Source organism: Microcebus murinus, chromosome 10 (genome assembly GCF_040939455.1).
Source record: "Microcebus murinus isolate Inina chromosome 10, M.murinus_Inina_mat1.0, whole genome shotgun sequence".
Lineage (NCBI taxonomy): Eukaryota > Metazoa > Chordata > Mammalia > Primates > Cheirogaleidae > Microcebus > Microcebus murinus.
Genome location: NC_134113.1, coordinates 21,929,019 through 21,952,579, shown reverse-complemented (window position 1 = coordinate 21,952,579; position 23,561 = coordinate 21,929,019). Strand labels below are relative to the sequence as shown.

The following is a 23,561-nucleotide window of genomic DNA, read 5'->3' as shown; positions in this document are numbered from 1 at the left end:
TCCCTATGGTGTAGCCACGGCCCCGCCGCGGGGTGGGCGGGCGCTTCCCCGTACGCGCGCGGGCACAAGCCGGGGCGAGAGCGCGCGGCGGCGGCGGCCGCCCAAAGGGGCTCGGGGTGTATTTATTTGCATGCGTGGGCGCGCGCTGTCCGGGCTGGGCGGGCCCGGCGTTTGACTGCTCCGCGGTCCTGAGGCGGCGAGGAGGAGGTGACAAGTGGACGCTGATGTTTTACCCCTGGGCAGAAGCGGTGAGGGAGCCGGAGGTGAGGAGGCTGGGCCGTCAGCGACCCGCCAAGACTTGAAGTAGCCGCGGCGGCGTCCGCAGTGGCGCCGGGCTCCCGCGGGTTGTAGCTGCGACCGGGGAGGTAGTGCCGGGCGGAGCGGCCCGCCTCCCTTTGTGTCCAGGGCCAGGGGCCACCCGCGCGCGGCCCGCTGGCCGGGCCTCCCCTGGGCGCCCCGGACTGTGGGGTCTGGCTGTGGGGCGGACGCCCACCTCTCCGCCCGTCTGAGGTCCCCGGAGACCCAGGGGAGGCGCTTGTGAGGCGGAGACCTGCCCTGGGGCACAGGTTACGCGGAGAACCTGAATTCCACGCCGAAAGCCACTTTGCTATTCCCGTCCACCAGCCTCGATTTCCCAGTCTGTCCCCGCAGGGCTGCTCTTCCCCGTAGGACCTCGGTGCCAGGGTTTGGGTAAGTTTACCTCCTCGCTTTCCTCCCCCAGCCCAGTTCCCCGAAGGCTCAGTAGCAGATTTCAAGGACTGAGAATTCGGGGACATGGAGTATTTGATAACCATCCTGCTCCTATACCAGGAAGAGAAATTAAACGAGGAAGTAGTAAACTGTTATGGTTTTCATGGATGAACTTACACTGTATTTGGTATTGTACATCTGTGAAGAGTTTTGGCTTTCCATTTTGATGTGGTTACAAAAGGTGGGACACTTGTAGAATTCATTCAGAATATTTCATTTTGTGCAGAGTTCTAAAACATTTAAAATTTACACATTTAAATCGAATAGGGCTAAGTAAAATTGGAAATTAGTTTCAGAAGGCCAAAGAGTGTCCGTTTGCTTAGCAATTATTGGATATAACCTAAAATCATTTTTGTTTTGTCAACTAGAATTTCATTACTATAAATTGAGGAAGGCTTTATGTTTAAGAGAATAAGAAAGTCATTAACACTTAAAAATATGATACCCTTGATTCTAATCATAACTTGTGCCTGTTGGTTTCATGCCAGTACTGGGCATTTTGTGAATTTAAAAAATAATTTTTTTTTTTTTTTTTTTTTTTTTTTTTTAGAGACAGAGTCTCATTCCTCACTCAGACTCCCAGGCTGAAGCGCGCAGTGGTGCAATCGTAGCTCATCGTATTTTGGAACTCCTAAGCTCAAGTGATCCTCCTGCCTGAGCCTTCCAAGTAGCCTATACTATAGGCACATGCCACCATGCCTGGCTAATTTTTTTATTTTTTGTAGTGCTGAGATTACAGGTGTGAGCCACACTGTCCAGCCTTAATCTTGACATACATAGGCAAATGCCCTACTTCCCTAATTTTGCAAGTACCGCATTTGGTAACTTTTCAAAAACATAGTCATTTTTGGAGCTTGATAATTATTGCGCCTCTTCTGTGAGCTTCGAATTACTTGTGCCTGTCTCTATTTTTACATTTCAGACATTCATATTCTAATTATCTCTTTTTCTTTTACTAGATTGTGAATTCCTTCAGAGATATTGCCTAATCTTTTCTGTAGTCTCAGTGCTTGGCACCTGAGGAGCTCCAATGTGTAATGAATGAATAAATTAATAAGCCTATTTAGGTACTCTTTCATTGTATAGGTGGATGGAGTACTGTTATTGTTTTAAAAACTTGCAGGCATTCTGAACTGGGTTTTATACCCATGGAAAAATTCGCATTATGTTTGAAATAAAGTTGGTAGAAACTTAAAGTATTTTACTGTAACGAATATTATTCTTTCTTTGTGTCCTCTTAATCCAAGAAATGACATTAGAGAGTATTTCCTGTACTTTGTGAGAAATGTGTTTACTAATGAAGACCGAACTAATACTGAATATCAAGACAATGCTCTATTCAGTCATATGTTGGATAAAGAAAAAAAGTTTCTAAACATTAGGACTTCAGTATGATCACTATTTTATAAAGTCTTACTTTTAAAAAAGTATTGGCTGGGCATAGTGGCTCATGGCTGTAATCACTTTAGACAGGTGAGGTGGGAAGATTGCTTGAGGTCAGGAGTTCAAGACCAGCTTGGGCAACATTGTAAGACCTCACCTCTAAAAAAAAAAATTAGCCCAGCATGGTTGGAGTCCTAGCTACTTTGGAGGCTGAGGCAGGAAGATCACTTGGGTTCAGGAATTCAAGGCTGTAGTGAGCTATGATCGAGCCATTGCACTCTAACCTGGGTGACAGAGAGCGACCCTATCTCAAAAAAGAGAAGTATTTTTACTGTAAAAAACAGTAATGTGTATTAAAAAAATTAAGACAATATAGAAAAGGACAAAAAAGGAAAATCCCAAATTTTACTATTCAGAAGTAACCCAACCATTTTGATGAATAAACTTCTAAACGTCTCTCTGTATATTTGTGGGATATAAACACATGTTTTTTGTTTGTTGTATATAGGACCACATTTCTATTTTTTTCAGTTGGCAATGTTTATCTTTTCCATGTCAGTACATAAAGATATGTGTTTTATAATTTTATTTTATTTATTTTTTTGAGGCAGAGTCTCGCTTTGTTGCCCAGGCTAGAGTGAGTGCCATGGCATCAGCCTAGCTTACAGCAACCTCAAACTCCTGGGCTCAAGCAATCCTACTGCCTCAGCCTCCCGAGTAGCTGGGACTACAGACCTGCGCCACCATGCCTGGCTAATATTTTCTATATATATTAGTTGGCCAATTAATTTCTTTCTATTTGTAGTCGAGATGGGGTCTTGCTTTTGCTGAGGCTAGTTTCGAACTCCTGACCTCGAGCAGTCCGCCCGCCTCTCCCAGAGTGCTAGGATTACAAGCGTGAGCCACTGCGCCCAGCCGTGTTTTATAATTTTAAATGGCTGTATAATATTCCATTTTATATACGTACCCTTTTTAAATCCATATTTAGAATGTTGTACATTTAGGTTGTGTTCATTTTTTTTTCTCACTTAAACACTCTCTGTTAACCCTTTTTTGTGGAAATTTTTGCATGCATTTGTGAATGTCTCCTTGAGGTAAATTCCCAGAAGTAGGATTCCTGGGTTGAAGATATTTATAAGATATAGATCTTATACTACCTTCCAGAAGAGTTGCATCAATTTTTTACTCTCCTCAAGTAGTGTATAAGTATGCCCTTTTTTCTCATACATTTCAAAGCATTGGATTTTGTACATTTCAAAGCATTGGATTTTGTCCATTTAAAAAGTATTTGCAAAAAAAAAAATCAGTCTTTACATTTTTTGGTTACCAGAGAGGTTATACATCTTTTCATATATTTATTGGCTTGACAAATATTTTGGTGCATTATCTGTAGCTCATGGTTGACAGCTCAGACAGAGAAAAATTTGAGGGAGGATGGACGCAAAATCTCGGAATTGTTTGCTTCAACATAAAGCAGCTCTGGAAAAGGACATCAAGACACCGTACATCATGGATCACATGGTTGGTGATGGAGTTTTAACAACATTGGAGGAAGAAGAAGTAAGAAATGAGGTAAAGCCCTCTGAGGCAGTCTTGTAGAATTTTTAGAATTTTAGAACTTGCATTGGTCTCTACTCATGTATGTCACAAACATATTCATTATTGTATACTAAACTACTTTTTTTTTTTTTTTTTTAGTCTACTCAACAGAAAAGAGCAGCTTTGCTAATTAAAATGATACTTAAAAAAGATAACTATTGCTACATATCATTCTATAATGCTCTACTCCATGAAGGATATAAAGATCTTGCTGCCCTTCTCCAAGATGGAATTCCTGTTGTCTCTTCTTCCAGTGACAAAGATTCAGTTGGTAGAATAACTACATATGGTTTGTATCCATGATACCTTCTATTGCATTGGTATCACAATGATGACAATGCTGCAGATTTGTCTTACTGTAGATGTAATCTTCTGAAGATAGTATGATCAGTTCTCTGAAAAATGCATGTGAAAAATTGTAATGGTTTCAATTTAAATATTAATATTTCTTATTTGCATCCATATTAACTTCACATTTTCTTCTTGCCCAGTGAACTGTTTATTGCTAAGATAATATGTGTACCCTAATTTTTGGAGATAATGAGGTCCTTAGATATGTTTGCTGTGTGTTTATAGAGTTTGTGGGAAAGAATAAGAATTTATAGAAATCTATGTTCTTGAAAGGAATTCCATATTCTTCCTTTTATACTCTCCTTCCTAGTCTTCAATATGAGAGAAAGACTGGAGAGTCAAAGAGTGATAGGATGAGTAAGAGCAGGTGTAGATGGAGACTTCCATTGTTGACAGACATCTTCAAGAGTATGTGTTTACTTTTGCTTTCAATGTTCTGAGAAATCAGAAAGTTGAAGTTAATACACTAGCCAGATTTCTTACTTTTTTTTGGAAATTCTGAGGCTAAGCCTCAGCCATACCCTCTTTGGTTTTTTTTTTTTTTTTTTTTTTTTTTTGGTGTTACCTGAGTAACCATTTCACGGAGAGATTATTCATTCATGCTTATTTTGAATTTCAGTAAGGACAATTTTATGTGAAGGTGGAGTACCACAGAGGCCGGTCGTTTTTGTTACTAGAAAGAAACTGGTGAATACAATTCAGCAGAAGCTCTTCAAATTGAATGGTGAACCGGGATGGGTCACCATATATGGAATGGCAGGCTGTGGGAAGTCTGTATTAGCTGCAGAAGCTGTTCGAGATCATTCTCTCTTAGAAGGTAAGTGTCTTAGTCTGTTTTATAGTCTGGTAAGGTAGATAGACATGTAAACAAATTATGATATATATGATAAATTGAACAGTAGAAGTAAGTATAAGGTACAAAGTTAGAACAAAGGAAGGGCGTGTTAACTCCCTGGAGGAAGAGGCTGGGCAGGATGGGCTTCCTGAATGAGATGACATTTTTGCTGGAGTTTGGAGAAAATAAAAGTTTGCCCAGCAGATTATGTAGGGATGGGAGAGCAGGAAGGTAGAAAGGGTAGTGGGTGGTTACTAGAGTGAAAAGGGCATAGTGGGCAGAAGAGGGCTTGAGACTTGTTTGGCAGGTGTATCACTGACCTTCTTAGTGAGTCTGGTAGGTTCTTAAGGTATTCATCAGGACTAGTTGTGTAGCTGCATCAATTTTTGGTGGCCTCCATTCATTAGTGAGTTCTCTCTGCATAACACTTCTAGAGGAATTCTAGAACAGTTCCAACTTCTATTATACAAGACATAATCAGCAGTTTAGATGACAAAATGAATGGAATAAGTTGTAAGCCTCAAGATTTAGAAAGATGGAGGCTAGGGCATGTTTATTGTACACACATGGCTTTGGTTTTTACTTAATAGCCTTTGTTAGCAAAATTGATTATACTCTTGTTGGAAGGATGCTCAATTCCTAACCCTTGTTTTTTTTTTTTTTCCCCTCTGTTATTACGGAGAAGTTTCCTGGGACTTAGCTCCTTGCAAGTCTTGGAGCCAAGATTTTTTTTAACATCTACTGCAAAGTTGATCACAAGATATTCCAGGATAAAAATGGCTTAAGTTCCTTTGGGGTGAAGAAATAAGTTTTCCTTTCAAGATTGTGATGAAATTTCTTTAATATATAAATTTATAATATACCAATTTATAGGATTAAAAGAATGTCCCCCATTTAAATTGTTCTACATTATTTTGTGATGAATATTAATCTTAGGGATTAAAATTCACAATTTATATAAATAAACACTTAGGAGTCATATTGTATAAATTGTTATCTTGGAACAGATTTTAACTATTTTGTTTTGAGAAAATTCCAGAAATACTAGCAACTGTCCAGTACATGTGAGTTTAATTCATATCCCTCATACTTTTGTGGGATCTCAAGTTCAGAGGATTGAGTTAATCAACATTCTGTATTTCACAGCTCATTATTGTAGTAGTCTTGGCTTCTTACTGTATTTATTTGTGTATTTTCTTTTCAAAATTTCCCATTCTGATTTTCTTTCCCCTTCTCAGAAGGCAGTCCTTCTAATGTAATTAATATATATGTTCCTTGTAAATATCTGTGACTGTATGTGCTCTTATAAAATGTATATGTTGTTTGTTTGCAAATATTTTGTTTGCATAGATGTTATGGTATTAATTATTTTATTCTATTTTTTATCTCCCATTTACACTATCTTTTTAATTTTATCCTTGTTACTCTGTATACATATTACTTGTTATATTCAATTGCTACTCAGTGCATCAAACACGTTTTACTGGCCTTTGCCCTAAGTCCATAGATGTGTAGATTGTCTCCAACTCAGCTGCTCCAGCAAAGGTGGGTTGAACTCTTACAGGAGTGAGAATTTCTTGAGTATGTGTAGCCAGGAACAGAATTGCTAAATTATAGGATATACAAATGTCTAATTTGATTGCCCTCCAGTCTTGTATTTCCACCAGTAGGTAGAGAGGAGCTCCTATATTCTCACTTCTCCAATGACACTTGATGTGATCCAGCTGTGTAATTTTTGCTAGGCCAGCCAGTATAAAGTGATATCTTTTAATTTGCATTTCTCTGGTAATCAAGTTTGAACATTTCCTTATAAAGTTATTAGCCTTTTAGATTTCCTTTTTTTAATAAATTTTGTTTATATTAATATGATTTATTTTTTTCCATTGGGATTTCCTCCTTGTTGGTTTTTAGGAGTTTCTTGTATATTCTAGATATTAGACTTCGTTGATTTTAGACTTTGTAACTACCTTATCTTAATTTACCATCTATATTACCTTTGTCCTGGATGTTCTCAGTAGAGGAGAAGTCTTTCATTCTGATGTCAAATTAATCAATTTTTTTATCTTCTAATTTGTTCTTGAGTTTTGTGCAGGTAGTCCTATTATAGCTTTGCTGTTCATATTTAGCTCTTTAATCTCTGGAGTCTGTGTTTGTATGTCCATTAGCTCAATAGTAGATGCTTTCCCAAAATAAATTTTAATTTCTGGAGTTTATTTCCAGATTTTTTTGTTTTTGTTTTTTGCCATTTCATTGTAGTACAAAACCTTTTTCTTTAAAAATGCAGATAATGTAAAGGTTACAAACTTGATTAAAACTGTGGTTCCTATGGAAATTTTTTGTTAGGGTGGTGGTTGGTATAAAGAGTATTACGTTCTTTAATATTTACGTCTTTACATTTTTAAGTAACCCAACTTTCTTTTGAAAGTTCAACCCTTAATTTTTTTCTTATTTTTAGGGAAATTGTAAAGCATTCACACACCTTTAAACCATTTACACTATTATATTATATTTATGCTGAGTTGTTAAAGCATGGAAGCGTTCTATAAAGGCTGTCTACCTATTTGCTTCTGTCCTTCCCAAGATTTCTTTGATGCTATTAGATTATTAATTGCTGCCAGCATAAGCCTCATGTGAGAGTAGAGTGGAGTTAGTTTTCTCTAAAGAAAGGCAATTTTTCTCTGAATACGTTTCTCTGAATGAGTTATAAGTGCAGCCTCATTTGAGGCTAAATTGCTCCCTCTTGTGCCCATACTCAAGATGTTTCAGTTCTTTCAGAAATGTGGAATTAATGGTTTAGTATTTAACTAAATGTCATATTGTGATGGCAGGAGATTTGCAGATCAGATGGTCATTTGGTCTGTTTGTCTTTTTTTCTTAAAAGCAGGTAGTGTTTTCTTTTTCTTGCATGTGTTTACTTACCCTAATTTTAAGCTTTAATTTAAGAAAGAAAGGCCTTTGACCTAGGAATAGGTACTTACATTGTAGTGGCAAAGAGTTTACTAGGTAACTACATCAGGATACTTTCTTTGCCTTTTCTTTAACGCTGGGATGATTTTTAAATAGTACCAATTAAAAAAAAAACTTTAGGCAACAAGTAGTTTATACCTTTTTTGTTTGTGTAAATATTATAAAAGTAGTATTTTCATTTAAAAATAAGTAAAAATTCTCTTCACTTGCCTTTCTTTCCTTTCTCCTAAATTCTAAATCCTACCCCAGAGACAATTTTGGTTAATAGTTTGGACTGAATTTTTCCAAACTTTTTTCTGTGTATTTACAAATACGCACACACACAAAGCACAGCCATAACATTAAGTGAAGCCTCAGGGATTTGCTGTTTCATAACTATTGATGTACACTGAAGGAGGCCTGAGGGAACTTCAGGAAGCTTTTGGAGGAAAGCCATAGGACTTAGCTGCCTTCTTCTAAGATACTGGCATTGATAATCAAACCAGGTTTCACAGTCTTGTCTCTACAGTTACTGCAGAGTTCTGTCTCTTGGTCATTTATTATATTTTAGATTCTCATGCAACCACTACTCAGTACATTGCCAAATTCTGGTCTAGGTATTGTCCTCTCATTCCTATTCTTTTCTGCCATACCCTCTAGGCCTCCTTCTCTGGAGGAAACACTTCTATGTGATCAGCCTGTTAGAATGTCCACCTCGTTGCCTTATCTGAAACTACAGTTTCCTGAAGATGCTTTTTTCTTCATAGCCACCTTTAAAAAAGTGGTCCCACATACTTCAGCACTGGGAAATGGATGGGTATTGTCCTTGCTTTCTGTTGCCTCATCCAGCCCATTCATACTCCCTTCTCCAGCTGAGTTCTTTGAAGTTCATTTCTCTGATCTTTTCCAGTGATGTCATCATTCTCTCATTCATTGATGATTGGAGTTCTTAGCTTATAAACTTCCTCTAACGCCCTTTCTCTGTTGGCATTCTTAGTGATTTTGATATCTATGTGGATGAGTCATCCAAAGTTTTGGCCTCTTGGTTCCTTGACATTTTTGTCTCCCATGACCATTTTCTTCACTTCCTTTTAGCCATATACTTCCTGGTCACCAATTGCAGCCTGCTCCTTGCCATTACTAGAACTATAGCACTATTGGAATCTTAATACTAAACATTTAATTTTATTCTTTGACCACCTCCACCCATTCTGTTCTTTAAACTTATTGCTGTAGTTAGACCTACCAAGGCTTCTCATCCATTGATTTCATAATATCCTCACTATTTATCCTATCAGTGCCCCCCCCCCCCCCCCCCCCCGATTTGGGCCTAGATTTTATTGTCCATCAGTTAGTCACTCCTTAGCACGCATGTACTCTTTAGTTCTTTTTTTTTTTTTTTTTTTGAGACAGAGTCTCGCTTTGTTGTCCAGGCTAGAGTGAGTGCCGTGGCGTCAGCCTAGCTCACAGCAACCTCAAACTCCTGGGCTCGAGTGATCCTTCTGCCTCAGCCTCCCGAGTAGCTGGGACTACAGGCATGCGCCACCATGCCCGGCTAATTTTTTATATATATATCAGTTGGCCAATTAATTTCTTTCTATTTATAGTAGAGACGGGGTCTCGCTCTTGCTCAGGCTGGTTTTGAACTCCTGACCTTGAGCAATCCGCCCGCCTCGGCCTCCCAAGAGCTAGGATTACAGGCGTGAGCCACAGCGCCCGGCCCTCTTTAGTTCTTATCTGGGGTGAAAACTGACTCCTTTTTCTCTATGCTGAGAGAGGGAGTAAGTATTTCCACTTGCTCCCCATGGCTTTATTCAGACCATTACTTTCTCTTCTTTGGGGAAAAGAATTCCAATTTAAATTCAGGATCATAAGCCTTGACAATTTTACTGGGTTTATTTAGTTGCTATCTATATAACCATTGCATTGAGGTTTGTAGGATATAATAAAAAAACAACTTTACTGGTTTTCCTCATTGCCTGCCAAACTTCTCCTTGAGACTGTTCCTTTCCTTGACCTTTTTATAGGTTCAAAATCCCTACATCACTTCAAGTTATAAAAAGTTTCATTTTAGTAATCAAAATGTCAAATCATGTTTAATACTCCAGCCTTCATTCATGTAAAGCTTCTTCCTTCCTCAGTCGGGCCTGCTGTAGACTTGGGAATCCTGCAGTGTAGCAGTAGGTTAAGATGGACATTGCAGGTTGTTTCCAGCTTTTCCCTGTTGCAAACAGCTCTGCAGTGAATATCCTTGGGAGGAAGAATAGTGTAGAAATTGAGCATTGTTGCTGAAGGTTTGAATCCCAGCTCTTTGCTTTATTATTAGCTTTGTTACCTTGGACAAATTACTCAGCCTTTCTGTATTTCCTTATCTTCAAAATGGGGGTAATACTAGTGTCTGCTTGATAGTATTAAATGAATTAACATATGTAGAAATGTCAGAATAATGCTCAGTAAATATCTGTCCTTTATAGATCTTTGTGCTTATATACAAACGTTTCTTTTGGATAATTACGTTTTTAAAATAGTGATTTATATTTGTATTTAATTATTTGTGAATATCAGTGAATAAATGGCCCAGTGAGTGTAATTTAACTAATTTATATTTGTGTTTATTTTTTTGCTTTTTTTATACTGTTAATATCATGTAATATAAATATGGTTAATGCCACTGGTATGATCTAATGCTACTGTTTACCATATTTTACACATAGGAACCCTTCATATATTTTTTTATCTATGTGGAGCTGATTAATTATAGTCTATGAAGACTTAAGTTTTAGCTCCTGATACGTATGTAAATAAAATACATATTTCAAGATGTATTACAGCTTATTTAATGGTGATGATGATAACAGGAGTAATAATGGCCACCTTTAGAAGTGCTTACTAGTTGAAAGCTTCGTATTTGTGAGGTGCTCTCCAATCCATAACACTAATATCTTGTCTGTTGTAACCCTTTAGAGTTAATAAATTTCATATATTTTATATCATTAATTTCTCATAGCAGTTCTGAAATAGGTGGACAAGACAGTCTTGTTCCGGTATAATAAAGGAGACCGAGATGAGGTGATTTGCTAAAGATTGCTTAGCAATTAAGAAGTAGAACCAGACTTAAATCTAACTTTTTATTTTAAGTCTATATAAAAAATCCATGAGAAAGTTATGTATTCCAGGACATCAGGGGTTCTCAACCAGGGGCGATTTTGCCCCCCAGGGGACATTTGACAATGTTTGGAGACATTTTTGGTTGTCAGTACTGGTCAGGGGAAATCCTACTGGCATCTAGTAGATTGAGGCTAGGGAGGCTGTTAAGCAGCCTATTGTGCACAGGACGGTCCCTTACAACAAAGAATTATCAGCCCAGAAAGTCAAGAGCTCTGAGGTTCAGAAACTGTGCTGTGTAGTGAGCATTGATGATGTAGGACAAAGATGGCAAAATTTTCCTGATAAGCTGCAGATTTACTCCAAACTTCAGTTTCTTCACATCTTCAACTTCTCTTAGATTCAGGCTATAAAGCTTAACAATAATCTACACACAGTTTACAGCCTGAATCAAGAGGAATTGAAGATGGGATGGGATTGAAGTAAATCTGATGCTTAAGAATAAAATCATTCAAAGGAGGACTCCTGTTCAAGGGCCTTAAGTTTATTATTCTTTTCCTCACTAGGTTGTTTCCCAAGTGGTGTACATTGGGTTTCAGTTGGGAAACAAGATAAATCTGGGCTTCTGATGAAACTGCAGAATCTTTGCGCACGGTTGGATCAGGATGAGAGTTTTTCTCAGAGACTTCCACTTAATATTGAAGAGGCTAAAGATCGTCTGCGTGTGCTTATCCTTCGCAAATATCCAAGGTACAAGTGGTCAAATTTAGTTGGTGTATGAAGTCCCAACGAGACTTAACTACTGACATCTTGAGAACATTATGCCTTTTTCCTGCTGTTCCATAGAGGGGTTTAGAAAGAACCATGAGTTTAGAAAGAACTATTTTTTTTTGCAACAGAGTCTCGTTTTGTTGCCCAGGTTAGAGTGAGTGCCATGGCATCAGCCTAGCTCACGGCAACCTCAAACTCCTGGGCTCAAAGCAATCCCTCTGCCTCAGCCTCCTGAGTAGCTGGGACTACAGGCATGCGCCACCATGCCCGGCTAATTTTTCCTATATATATTAGTTGGCCAATTAATTTCTTTCTATTTATAGTAGAGACGGGGTCTTGCTCTTGGTCAGGCTGGTTTTGAACTCCTGACCTCGAGCAGTCGACCCACCTCGGCCTCCCAGAGTGCTAGGATTACAGGCGTGAGCCACTGCGCCCGGCCTGGAAAGAACTATTGCTTTCCTACTTCTCACTTTTTTATTTTTTAATAATGTGACTGTCATCTGGCCTAAAATAGCCACTTTTCTCTTCTTTGCATTCTACCTACCACATTGTCTCTCATGCACCATTGGAGGCTCTCAAGAAATATGTCTTAAGTAGGTGAGTTGGTGAGTGGTCTTTGCTAGGAAGTGCAAACTTCTTTAAATCCTTTATTTCTAATGGATTAATATAGAATAATAGAGAATAAATGTAGGCAACTGATAAAAGTCAGGAAGGATTTTTAATGGGACCCCCTTCTATTGGGTTGCCTTAGTTTTTATTCATTTATTCATTCATTCATTCATTCATGTGTCCCAGAACGAGAATTGTCTTAGGTTTTAGAGGTATACATGTAACTCTTCTACTTCCATGTACATCATGAGTGAGTTTCTTTTGTTTGTTCTTTCAGTAATTCATTCATTCATTCATTGAATATATATCATTATGTGCCAGGCATTGTTATCAACCATTTTACAGTTTTTGTTAGCCAAAAGGGAGATAGCAGCTTAGTTGCTCTTTGTGTTAACAGTATATATAACCTGCGACTCAGCCAACAATTTGATTTCTGTGATCTAGAAGCCATTCTTTCATTGATTCATTTAACTAACATTGAGTGTTATGCCAGGTTCTGGGCCAAGTGTTACAAGTACAAAGATGGACAAAGCATGCCTTGGGAATGTTACAATATATTGAGTGAGAATTAGGTACAGGTGTTGGGCTTTTTTTAAATGCCCTAGTGTACCTAAGGATACAGTATACTTTCTATGTAATAGTGGCTGAGTATGGTAGTGATTCTCAAATTGTTAAGGGGATTAATATCAGAATATAGGGTGAGAAGAGAATATTTTTAGAAAAGCCTGCTAGGTGATTCTAATGCATACTCATTACAGAGGGTATGCCTCTCTTCTCGCTCCCTATTTCTCCAGATTCCTTTGTTATCTCCTTCCCTCGATAGTCACTGTTATCCATTTCCCTGGAGGAAGTATGATTGAAACCACTAATCATTCCCTCTTTAATTGCATAATAACTTTTCCCTAGTCCTACTTTTCTTTTTTTGCCAAAACAAAGGTGATTTCTATTTAGGAAAATATTGTAGCCACTTTCAGATCTTGGCTTACAAAGAAGGCATTTTGTTTTTCAGCATTATTAGGTTCATGCTTTTGCGATTTTTCAACTTGTGTATGGACCTAGAGTATTTTTTTTATGGTGAGCAGAAGTAGTGTGTCATTCATGTAAAAATGCTAGTATATAATTATGCTATCAGTTTTGTTTTGTTTTTAAGGCAGGGTCTTGCTCTGTTGCCCAGGCTGGAGTGCAGTGGTGCAATCTTAGCTCACTACAGCCTTGAACTCCTGGGCTCAAGCCATCCTTCTGTCACAGCCTCCCGAGAACCTGGGACTATGGGCATGTACCACCATGCTGGGCTAATTTTTAATTTTTTTGTAGAAATGTGATCTCACTGTGTTGCTCAGGCTGGTCTCGAACTCCTGGCCTCAAGCAATCCTCCTACCTCTGCCTCCCAAAGTACTGGAATTATAGGCAGGAGGCTGCCTTCAGGTCCCCCCCAGCCCCCTGGTAATTTTCAGCCTTCAGGTTTTAATTATATTTTCTCCCCATTTGTTCATCAGAGTTTAGAAAAGTTTTTATAGAGACGAATCAAATTGGCATTCTTTGTTGTTATGACTAACAAATAGATGAAAAACCCCACTAGTATACCAAATGTAAAGTATTACGCTTGCTAGTACAATTCTGTTGGGTTGGAACATAATGAAATTGCTGGTTTTATAGATGAAAAGTGGTTGCAGATCATCATTGTTACAGGATTCATTCTAATGCTAACCTGAACTCAGTTCCAGTTTGTCTTTGGTGCTTACAGACTGAGTTAGAAAAGTCTCATTTCTTGGTTATTTCTTTATATACTAAGTAAATGATGTCTGAACTAATGAATTTTTAATACTTGCATAGTTATGCAGTCCTCTTTGTAAGACCTTTCATTTTAATATCTTCTTATTTGGGGTTGTAGGAGGGGAAAGTCTCTAATTTTTTTTCCTTATTTGAATAGCATATTGAGAAAGGAGTATAGCAAAGAAAAGAGGAAGAATTGTAAACTAGCCATCTCTCTGTTCTTTCGTTCGTTCTTTTTTTTATTTGGTAGATTTCGAAAGACATTGGTAGAATTATTATTATTATTATTTTTTTTGAGACAAGGTCTCACTCTGTCACCCTGGCTAGAGTGCAGTGGCATCATCATAGTTCACTGCAACCTCTAACTCCTTGACTCAAGGGATTCTCCTGTGTCAGTTTCCCGAGTAGCTGGGACTAAAGGCACAAACTGTTGCAACTGGCTGATATTTCTACTTTTTGTAGTGACAGGGTCTTGTTCTTGCTCAATCTGGTCTCAAACTCCTGACCTCAAGCAATCCTCCCACCTGGGCCTCCCTAAGTGCTGCGATTACAGGTGTGAGCCACCGTGCCCAGCCAGAAGTATCTTTTTTAAAGGAAGCTTAAAATAAGTATCATTAATGATTCATTACGGTTTTTTAAATTAGGTCTCTATTGATCTTGGATGACATTTGGGATCCTTGGGTGTTGAAAGCTTTTGATAATCAGTGTCAGATTCTTCTTACAACCAGAGACAAGAGTGTTACAGATTCAGTAATGGGTAAGGATTATTAATTTATTTTTTAAGTACCTTTATATTTAATTCAGTTACCTTAAAATATGTGGAATACTAAATCATTCACTTTGTCTTGTGATTTTGTTGCAGGTCCCAAATACGTAGTCTCTGTGGAGAGTGGCTTAGGAAAAGAAAAAGGACTTGAAATTTTATCCCTTTTTGTTAATGTGAAGAAAGCAGATTTGCCAGAACAAGCTCATAGTATTATAAAAGAATGTAAAGGTATTGTTATGTATTTTGTTATATGAGGGGGTTATAGGGATATCAATTCCTCTTTTATAAATTAAGCTAATGAATATGATAATTTAGCACATGAACATCTAAAAACTTCTGGGATATTTAGAGTTTTAGTTTTTTCTCTGATACCTTAAATGGATGCATGATATTATGATAGTCATTTATTAAAATAATATTTAATGTATACCCACAGTATGTTAAGAGACCACATCAGTGAGAGGGGTGAGATAAAGACATGACCTTTGCTGTCAAAGAGTAAAAAATATAGTGAGAGTCAGATTTAAATTTTTATTTTGGTTGGGATTTTATAAAAATAATGTTCTAATCTAATAAGTAGAAGCTGGTCTTGTCTTCTTTTTTTTTTTATTTCAAGAAAATATGAGAGTACAAACATTTTGGTTGCATTTTATATCTTTGCCTCTCCCTATCAAGGGTTAAGAGGTATGCCCTTCCCCTCTACAATGCTCACCTCATCCCTCAGATATGAGTCTATTCCCCGACCCCCGAATCTCTGGTGAACACCACCACCATCTGAGCACCCTAGTGTTAATCAGTCAGTACCATTTTGATGGTGAGTACATGTGGAGCCCATTCTTTTGATCTTGTATCACCTCATTTCGGATAATGGGTTCAAGCGCAATTCAGGATAATATAAGCGGTGCTAGTTCACTGTTGTTTCTTAAAATTGAGTAATATTTCGAGACAGAGTCTCACTCTGTCGCCCTGGGCTAGAGTGCAGTGGCATCCTCGTAGATCACGGCAACCTCAAACTCGTGGGCTCAAGTGATTCTCCTACCTCAGCTTCCTGAGTTGCCACAGCCTCCTGGGTAGCTGGGACTGCATGTGCAAGCCATCACACCCCGCTAATTTTTCTATTTTTTGTAGAGATGGGGTCTTGCTCTTGCTAAGGCTGGTCTCAAACTCCTGATGTCAAGCCATCCTCCTGCCTCAGCCTCCCAAAGTGCTAGGATTACAGGCATGAGCCACCACGCCTGGCCTGCCTTCTTAATTCATGTTTTTTATTAATGAAGTTGAACTTTTTGCTTACTTATTGAATATTTGTGTTTTAAGAAATTATCCTTGACCCACTTTTCTTTTGTAATATAAATATTTAAAATTTATTTTTAAATACTCTATTAAAGCTATTAGCTCTTCTTTTGTGTTTGAGACAGAGTCTCACTCTGTTGCCCAGGATAGAGTGCTGTTGCGTCAGCCTAGCTCATATAGCAATCTCAAACTCCTGGGCTCAAGCGATCCTTCTGCCTCAGCCTACTGAGTAGCTGGGACTACAGGCATGTGCCACCATGCCCAGCTAATTTTTTCTATTTTTGGTAGGCTGGTCTCCAACTCCTGAGCTCAAACGATCCTCGCCTTGGCCTCCCAGAGTGCGAGGATTAGAGGTATGAGCCACCGCTCCCGGCCAGCTGTTAGCTCTTTGTCATAATTTTGCAAATATTTCCCACCTTTTTGTGTACATTTTAATTTTATTTGTAGTGTTTTTGACCTATAGAAATTTAAAATTTTGTATAGTCAAATCTTACAGCTCTTAAGAAAAATTATTTGTTTTATTGTTGTTATGTTTGGAAATACCTAATTTTTCTTTCTGCCATCAAATAGATACTTCATCTGAGTTTATTTTTAAAAAATCTTAAACTTAAAAAAAATACTTGATTTGTAGTCATAAGGTGATGAGTGTGCATTTTGAAGCATTTTTAAAAATGTGTGAAACAACAAAGCAAAAATAGAAATTATCCATAATCTGATAATTTATTAGCATCATGAAAATATTTCTTCCAGTCTTTTAGGGCATATAAAACTTTAAAAAATTTGAGATTATAATGGTATATGTAGTTTTGAATCTTGTCCTTTTTATATATCCTGAACATTTTCCATGTTAAGTATCTTTTGGAAAAAATTCACTTGTAGTGTAATATATATGTGATAACTTAATTGAATCAACTAGTTTTATTGGACATTGTTCACATTGCTTAAGATTTTTCACTATTATAAATAATTCTATGATGAATATCCTTAAATGAAATCTTATTTCTAATGCTTTTTGTAAAGAATAAATACCTAGAAGTGAGTCCAACAGTTATAAAAAAAATTTTTTTTTTTTTTTGAGATGGAGTCTTGCTCTGTTGCCCAGGCTAGAGTGCTGTTGCATCAGCCTAGCTCACAGCAACCTCAAACTCCTGGGCTTAAGCAATCCTTCTGCCTCAGCCTCTAGAGTAGCTGTGACTACAGGCATGTACCACCATGCCTGGCTAATTTTTTCTATATATTTTTAGTTTCCAGCTAATTTCTTTCTATTTTTAGTAGAGACAGAGTCTCGCTCTTGGTCAGGCTGGTCTCAAACTCCTGATCTTTAGCAGTCCTCCTGCTTTGGCCTCCCAGAGTGCTAGGATTACAAGCGTGAGCCATTGTACACAGACAGAGTTATAAATATTTTAAGGCTTTAGATAACATGCAGTGGAAATTGTTTCTTATGAATAAGTTGATTCTTTTTTTTATTTTTTTTATTTTTATTTAACTAGGATCTACAATGGTGTGAATAAGTTGATTCTTAGTGGTGGTTTTTAAAGTAAGATGGTATTGCTACAGTGATGACTTCATTTTTTTTTTTGTAGGTTCTCCCCTTGTAGTATCTTTAATTGGTGCACTTTTACGTGATTTTCCCAATCGCTGGGATTACTACCTCAGACAACTTCAGAATAAGCAATTTAAGAGAATAAGGAAATCTTCATCTTATGATTATGAGGCTCTGGATGAAGCCATGTCTATAAGTGTGGAAATGCTCAGAGAAGACATCAAAGATTATTACACAGATCTTTCCATCCTTCAGAAGGATGTTAAGGTGCCTACAAAGGTAATAGATGAACCAACAATTCTTGTCATTGGGTATTTATGGCATGTCAGCTTTGATATAATGCTGAGGATACTGTTACAGAGGATGCTGGAAGGATGAGACCCATGGGATTGTGGTGGTGGGTGGAGGGTGGAGAAATCCATCTGCTCTCAGTCTCCGTTAAAGGCTCTGTGTTGAGCTCATGATTTGCCTATTTCTCAGTGGTTCTAGTGAAGTTGGAGAAGCATCTAACTTTTCTTTCTCTTTTCTATCTTGAGGAATAGTTGGGCTTCTTACGAAACAGTGACATTAAGGTCTTTATAGTATGTTTTTTTTTATGTTAACAACTTGTCTACAGTCCCAGTTATTGTACTTCTAGGCACATTAAATGCTTACAATGATTCCTAGGTGTTATGTATTCTCTGGGACATGGAAACTGAAGAAGTTGAAGACATACTGCAGGAGTTTGTTAATAAGTCTCTCTTATTTTGTGATCGGAATGGAAAATCATTTCATTATTATTTACATGATCTTCAAGTAGATTTTCTTACAGAGAAGAATCGCAGTCAGCTTCAGGTACTTGCATCTTGGTATATCCTTTTTCTTTAACTTTTTATTTTGAAATAATTTTAGACTTCTAGAAGAGTTGCAAAATAGTACATATAGTTTCTACGCATAAACCCTTCACTTAGCTTCCCCTATGTTAACATTTTATGTGACCACAATACAACTGTCAAAGCCAGAGAATTAACATTGATACAATAATGTTAACTAATCCACATGTTCTTTTTGTGGTTTAGGATTCAGGATCCTGTACTGCATGTGATTGTCTTGTTTCCCTAGTTGTTATTTTTCTTAGTCTCCTCAAATCTGTGAGAATTCCTGTCTTTATCTTTCATTGCTTTGTCACTTTTGGATAGTACTGGCCAGTTATTTTGTATAGTGTACCCTGATTTGGTTTTGTGTGATGTTTTCTTCTGACTGTATTGAGGTTATATATAATTGGCAAGAATACCACAGAAATGATGTTATGTTCTTCTCAGTGCATCATATCAGGGAGTACTTGGTGTTGATATGTTTTATTATGGATGATGTTAATATTGATAATTTGGTTAAAGTGGTATCTGCCAGGTTTCTCCACTGTAAAGTTACTATTTTGTGGGAAGATTCTGTGTACATTCTTAATAGCTTTGGAAGATGTATTTATAATGATGCTTATGTTATGAAATTGTTTCTGTCTTCTGAAATGTTTAATTTGGGTTTCAGGATCTACATAAGAAGATGATCACTCAGTTTCAGAGGTATCACCAGCTACATACTCTTTCACCAGATCAGGAGGACTGCATGTATTGGTACAACTTTCTGGCCTATCACATGGCCAGTGCCAATATGCACAAAGTAAGATGACCCATTTAAAAATGCTTTTCTTTTATATCACTTTCCTTTTTCCATATATATGGTGAATGAATATTAATTTCTGGTTTATTTTTATTTATTTATTTATTTATTTATTTTGAGACAGAGTCTCGCTTTGTTGCCCAGGCTAGAGTGAGTGCCATGGCGTCAGCCTAGCTCACAGCAACCTCAAACTCCTAGCTCAAGCAATCCTCCTGCCTCAGCCTCCCAAGTAGCTGGGACTACAGGCATGAGCCACCATGCCCGGCTAATTTTTTGTATATATATTAGTTGGCCAATTAATTTCTTTCTATTTATAGTAGAGCCGGGGTCTCGCTCTTGCTCAGGCTGGTTTGGAACTCCTGACCTCGAGCAATCCGCCCACCTCGGCCTCCCAGAGAGCTAGGATTACAGGCGTGAGCCACTGCGCCCGGCCTTCTGGTTTATTTTTTGTCTTAAATTTTGTTTATATTGCTGTCTATTGTGTTGAAGATTTGAAGTTTTATGTAGTTAAATATACCCCTTTTTTTGGCATTTTGCTTTGGTGTCACGTTCACAAACAAATTTTGTCCTATGATTAGAATTTTCTTGTATTAGTAAATATAGGATTATAGCCTATGTAAGTATTTTTGTTACTGTTTTTACCTGCAGTGATTTAAAAAGGTACCTATAGTATCTTTTTTAAAAGATAACTGTAGTAAATGAACCATCTCAAAATTGACTCATCTGACCAGTAGCTTTCCTTTATGGGCAGTATGGATTTGTTTATTAAGCTTTGAGAGGAAGTGGAGGGTGGGAAAGTATGTTCATTCAATGAATATTTATTGAGTGGTTGTTATGTACTGGTATTGTTCTTCATTAAGAGAATATAGCACAGGAACAAAGTCTCTTCTCTAATTGAGCTGATATTCTGGGGGGAGATAGACAGTAAATGATAGACAGTATCATATGTCAGTAGGTAGTTAAGTTCTCAGAAAAAGGACAAAACATGGAAGGAGAAAGAAAATGATGATATAGGGGTAGAATCACCAAGATTTGCTGATGGATTTCATGAGAGAAGAATCAAAGATGACCCAAGCTTGTGCAATGGAAAGAATGAGGCTGCCATAAACTGAAATGGGGAAGTCTGTGGGAGGACAATTTTTTTCCTGCAAGGAAAGGAAAATGTTAGGAGCTCACTTGGAATATACTTAGTGTGATATACTTATTAGGACATCCAGGTGGAAAAATTGAATAGGCAATTAGGTATATGAATCTAGAATTCTGGGGAGAATTATGGATGAAAGATAAAAATTGGGAATCATTAGTACAAAATGGTATTTGAAGTCCTGACTACCAGCTAGCTATTCAAAATGTTAACTTTTTGGAAAACCATATGTACTTTCAGTAGTATTTCTATGCTCAAGTATGTTATCTCTTAGTTATAAAAATAGTATATTGTTATAGGCTGTTTTGTTCACCTAGCAAAATATATTTAATCTACATCAGAAGGGTGGTATTCTAATAAACATCTATGCCTGAATTTACTTAATTAAACTCTAATTATTGAACGTTTAGGTTGTTTTCAGTTTTTTGCCCTTATAGTGTTATAATGAACATTCTTGTTCATCTTTGTAGCTGTGTTGTTTCCTTGGAAAATTCCTAGAAGTGGAATTACTGGGTCAGTGCATCATGTTAGTTTTTGATATGTATGATAGTGTGGCAGGATTCAGTTTCTTTAGTCTTTTTTCTGATTTTAAAGGTTTATTTTCTTCAGAAAAATTTAGAAAAAAACTAGGAAGAAGAAAAGATGATAACCATTCCTCATGCTTTTGTGTATAGTTTTCTAGATCATTTTGCTGTTTATATCAACAAACTTGTTCTTTAAAACCAAATGGGGTTATATTAGAAATAGTCTTATATATTACTTTTACCACTTAATTATATTTAATGGTCATCTTTTCATGCCATTTATATAGAGTGACATGATTTTTAAAGCTGTATACTATTTCATTGTATAGTTACATTATGTATGATTGCTGATTGGTTAATGAATAATTAGATTGTTTAAGCATATTCATCTGGTTGTTTTCTTAGGATACATTTTTATAAGTGAAATTTCTGTGTCCAATGATATGTATAGTTTAAATTTTAATACAGATTGCCAAACTTCCCTCCAGAAGGGGGCTCTGTTTTATATCACTACCAGCAGTAGATGAGAGTGTTCATTTCCCCTGATTCCAGTTAATGTTCTTACCATTCCTGTGGTCTTTAGAAATCTAATATTTAAAAAATGTTAAATTTTTGTTGCTTCACTTTGAATATTGGCAAAATTTTGGCCATAGGTACTTTTTATTTTGTAAATTGGCTTTTATCCTTTGCTTTTACTTATTTTTTCTGTTGGGGTGTTTTTCTTACTGTTTTATTAGAATTTTCTATAAAGAATATTAACTCCTCATCCTGGTTTATTTTTTGTATTAAATTTAGTTTATATTGCCTCCTACTCTGTTGACGATTTGAATTTTTATGTAGTTAAATGCACGTTATTGTATTTTGCTTTAGTATCACATTTACAAAGATTTCCTTTACTGCAGGGTTACAAAAATATTTACCTGTATCTTTTATTTTTTCAAGGTTTTCTCTGTTATATTTAAATTTTTAATCCAACTGAAATTTATTTTAGGGTGTCAAGCCCCTTTTATGTTCTTTGGAGCCAATGGTGTGTTATTTTTCATTAGCTTCCTTTGCGTTTAAATTCTAAGTATCTGCTAAGTTTCTCTCAGTAGTGTTAGGATAATGATGTTATACTTAAAATTTCTTGATCTCTTTAACAGTGCTGCTGATTTTACTTTTTTTTTAAAAGGAACTTTGTGCCTTAATGTTTTCCCTGGATTGGATTAAAGCAAAAACAGAACTCGTGGGCCCTGCTCATCTGATTCATGAATTTATGGAATACAGGCATATATTGGATAAAAAGGTATATATTAACATGAAAAATTAGTGCTTAAGGGACATTTCATTTTGACATTTAATTCTAGGTTTAATGATGGGGATGAGCAGAATAGAAGAAGGGCGAAGAGATAATTTCCCCACTTTATCCTTTGATTATTCTAATTAATCTGTTTCCTAGTCTACTGACAATGCAGGTAGGATTGGGGTTTGAAAGCTGGGAAAGGAAGGTGTTCAGTGGTTTTTAAAAAAAAGAATGTGTTTGATAATGAAATTCTTACCCTATGTTTAAAAGCCAGAAGAGAATCACTGTATATTTGTTACCTAATGGTTGGCTGTTCAATTTTAGTTCCTATAGAGCATATTTCATTTAAGCCTTTGAAGTAGCAAGATCACAGAAACAGAAAAATGTCAGATCTTGGCTCTGATTATATTTCTAAGAGATTTCAGTTTATTCATAGGATTGTGCAGTCTGTGAGAATTTTCAAGAGTTTTTATCTTTAAATGGACACCTTCTTGGACGACAGCCATTTCCTAATATTGTACAGCTGGGTCTCTGTGAACCGGAAACTTCAGAAGTTTATCAGCAAGCTAAGCTACAGGCCAAGCAGGAGGTCGATAACGGAATGCTTTACCTGGAATGGATGTAAGTAGGTTAGGAGAGAAACCAAAGGGAACAGAGCACTAACTATGTCATTATTTTTCAGGTAGTGAGCAAGTTCACTCCAGGAAGATTTAACTACTTTGGAAAGGGCTGGAACTTTTAATAAGCATTCTTACTTATTGAAAAGTTCCAGAGAAGTAAGAATAGGAGAAAACTGTTGTACCTTCAAAGAGTCCATAGAAATAGACACCTATAAGGCATTTTGACAAGTCATCCTAAGTATTAATACCAAATGCTTGACTTACAGTAATCTGCTATACTGTTGAATAGCATGTGCTTTGAAACCACAGACCTAAGTTTGAGCCTCAGTTCTGAAACCTAATAATTTTGTGATTTTGAACAAGTTATAGGTTACTCTCTCATATGTAAAATGGAGATAGTTTCAGTGAGATCATGGCTATAAAGTAATTTGTACTTTGTCTTGCACATAGCCCTAATTATAGGACCACTGAATCCTGATTCTTCTGTCTCCTAAAGGAGCCTGTTCACTTTTGCTTTTCCTTAATCTTATCAGTTTGCGGAAAGGAAAGGATAAACTACTGTCTTTTTAATGCCTTTTATATACTATATAATCATGTATGTAATTCTGTGTAAT

At 36.9% G+C, this 23,561-nt stretch overlaps 1 protein-coding gene across 3 annotated transcripts in view; it reads left to right on the top strand.

Annotated features, from left to right (window-relative positions):
- The first annotated feature begins 15 nt into the window (after window positions 1–15).
- APAF1 (apoptotic peptidase activating factor 1) overlaps window positions 16–23,561 on the top strand; it is a 73,643-nt gene continuing 50,097 nt past the window's right edge. Inside the window, exons 1-12 of one of the 3 annotated variants that reach the window (XM_076007871.1) lie at window positions 16–263; window positions 3,527–3,705; window positions 3,832–4,021; window positions 4,703–4,900; window positions 11,536–11,719; window positions 14,767–14,879; window positions 14,985–15,116; window positions 17,762–18,000; window positions 18,388–18,555; window positions 19,246–19,377; window positions 22,217–22,330; window positions 22,764–22,948. In XM_076007871.1, coding sequence (XP_075863986.1) covers window positions 3,568–3,705; window positions 3,832–4,021; window positions 4,703–4,900; window positions 11,536–11,719; window positions 14,767–14,879; window positions 14,985–15,116; window positions 17,762–18,000; window positions 18,388–18,555; window positions 19,246–19,377; window positions 22,217–22,330; window positions 22,764–22,948 — 1,793 coding nt within the window. In that variant the 5' untranslated portion in view covers window positions 16–263; window positions 3,527–3,567. Of the gene's footprint in view, window positions 691–3,526; window positions 3,706–3,831; window positions 4,022–4,702; window positions 4,901–11,535; window positions 11,720–14,766; window positions 14,880–14,984; window positions 15,117–17,761; window positions 18,001–18,387; window positions 18,556–19,245; window positions 19,378–22,216; window positions 22,331–22,763; window positions 22,949–23,561 lie in introns of all 3 variants that reach the window. The other 2 variants (XM_076007870.1, XR_012921500.1) reach the window with 2 other exon arrangements.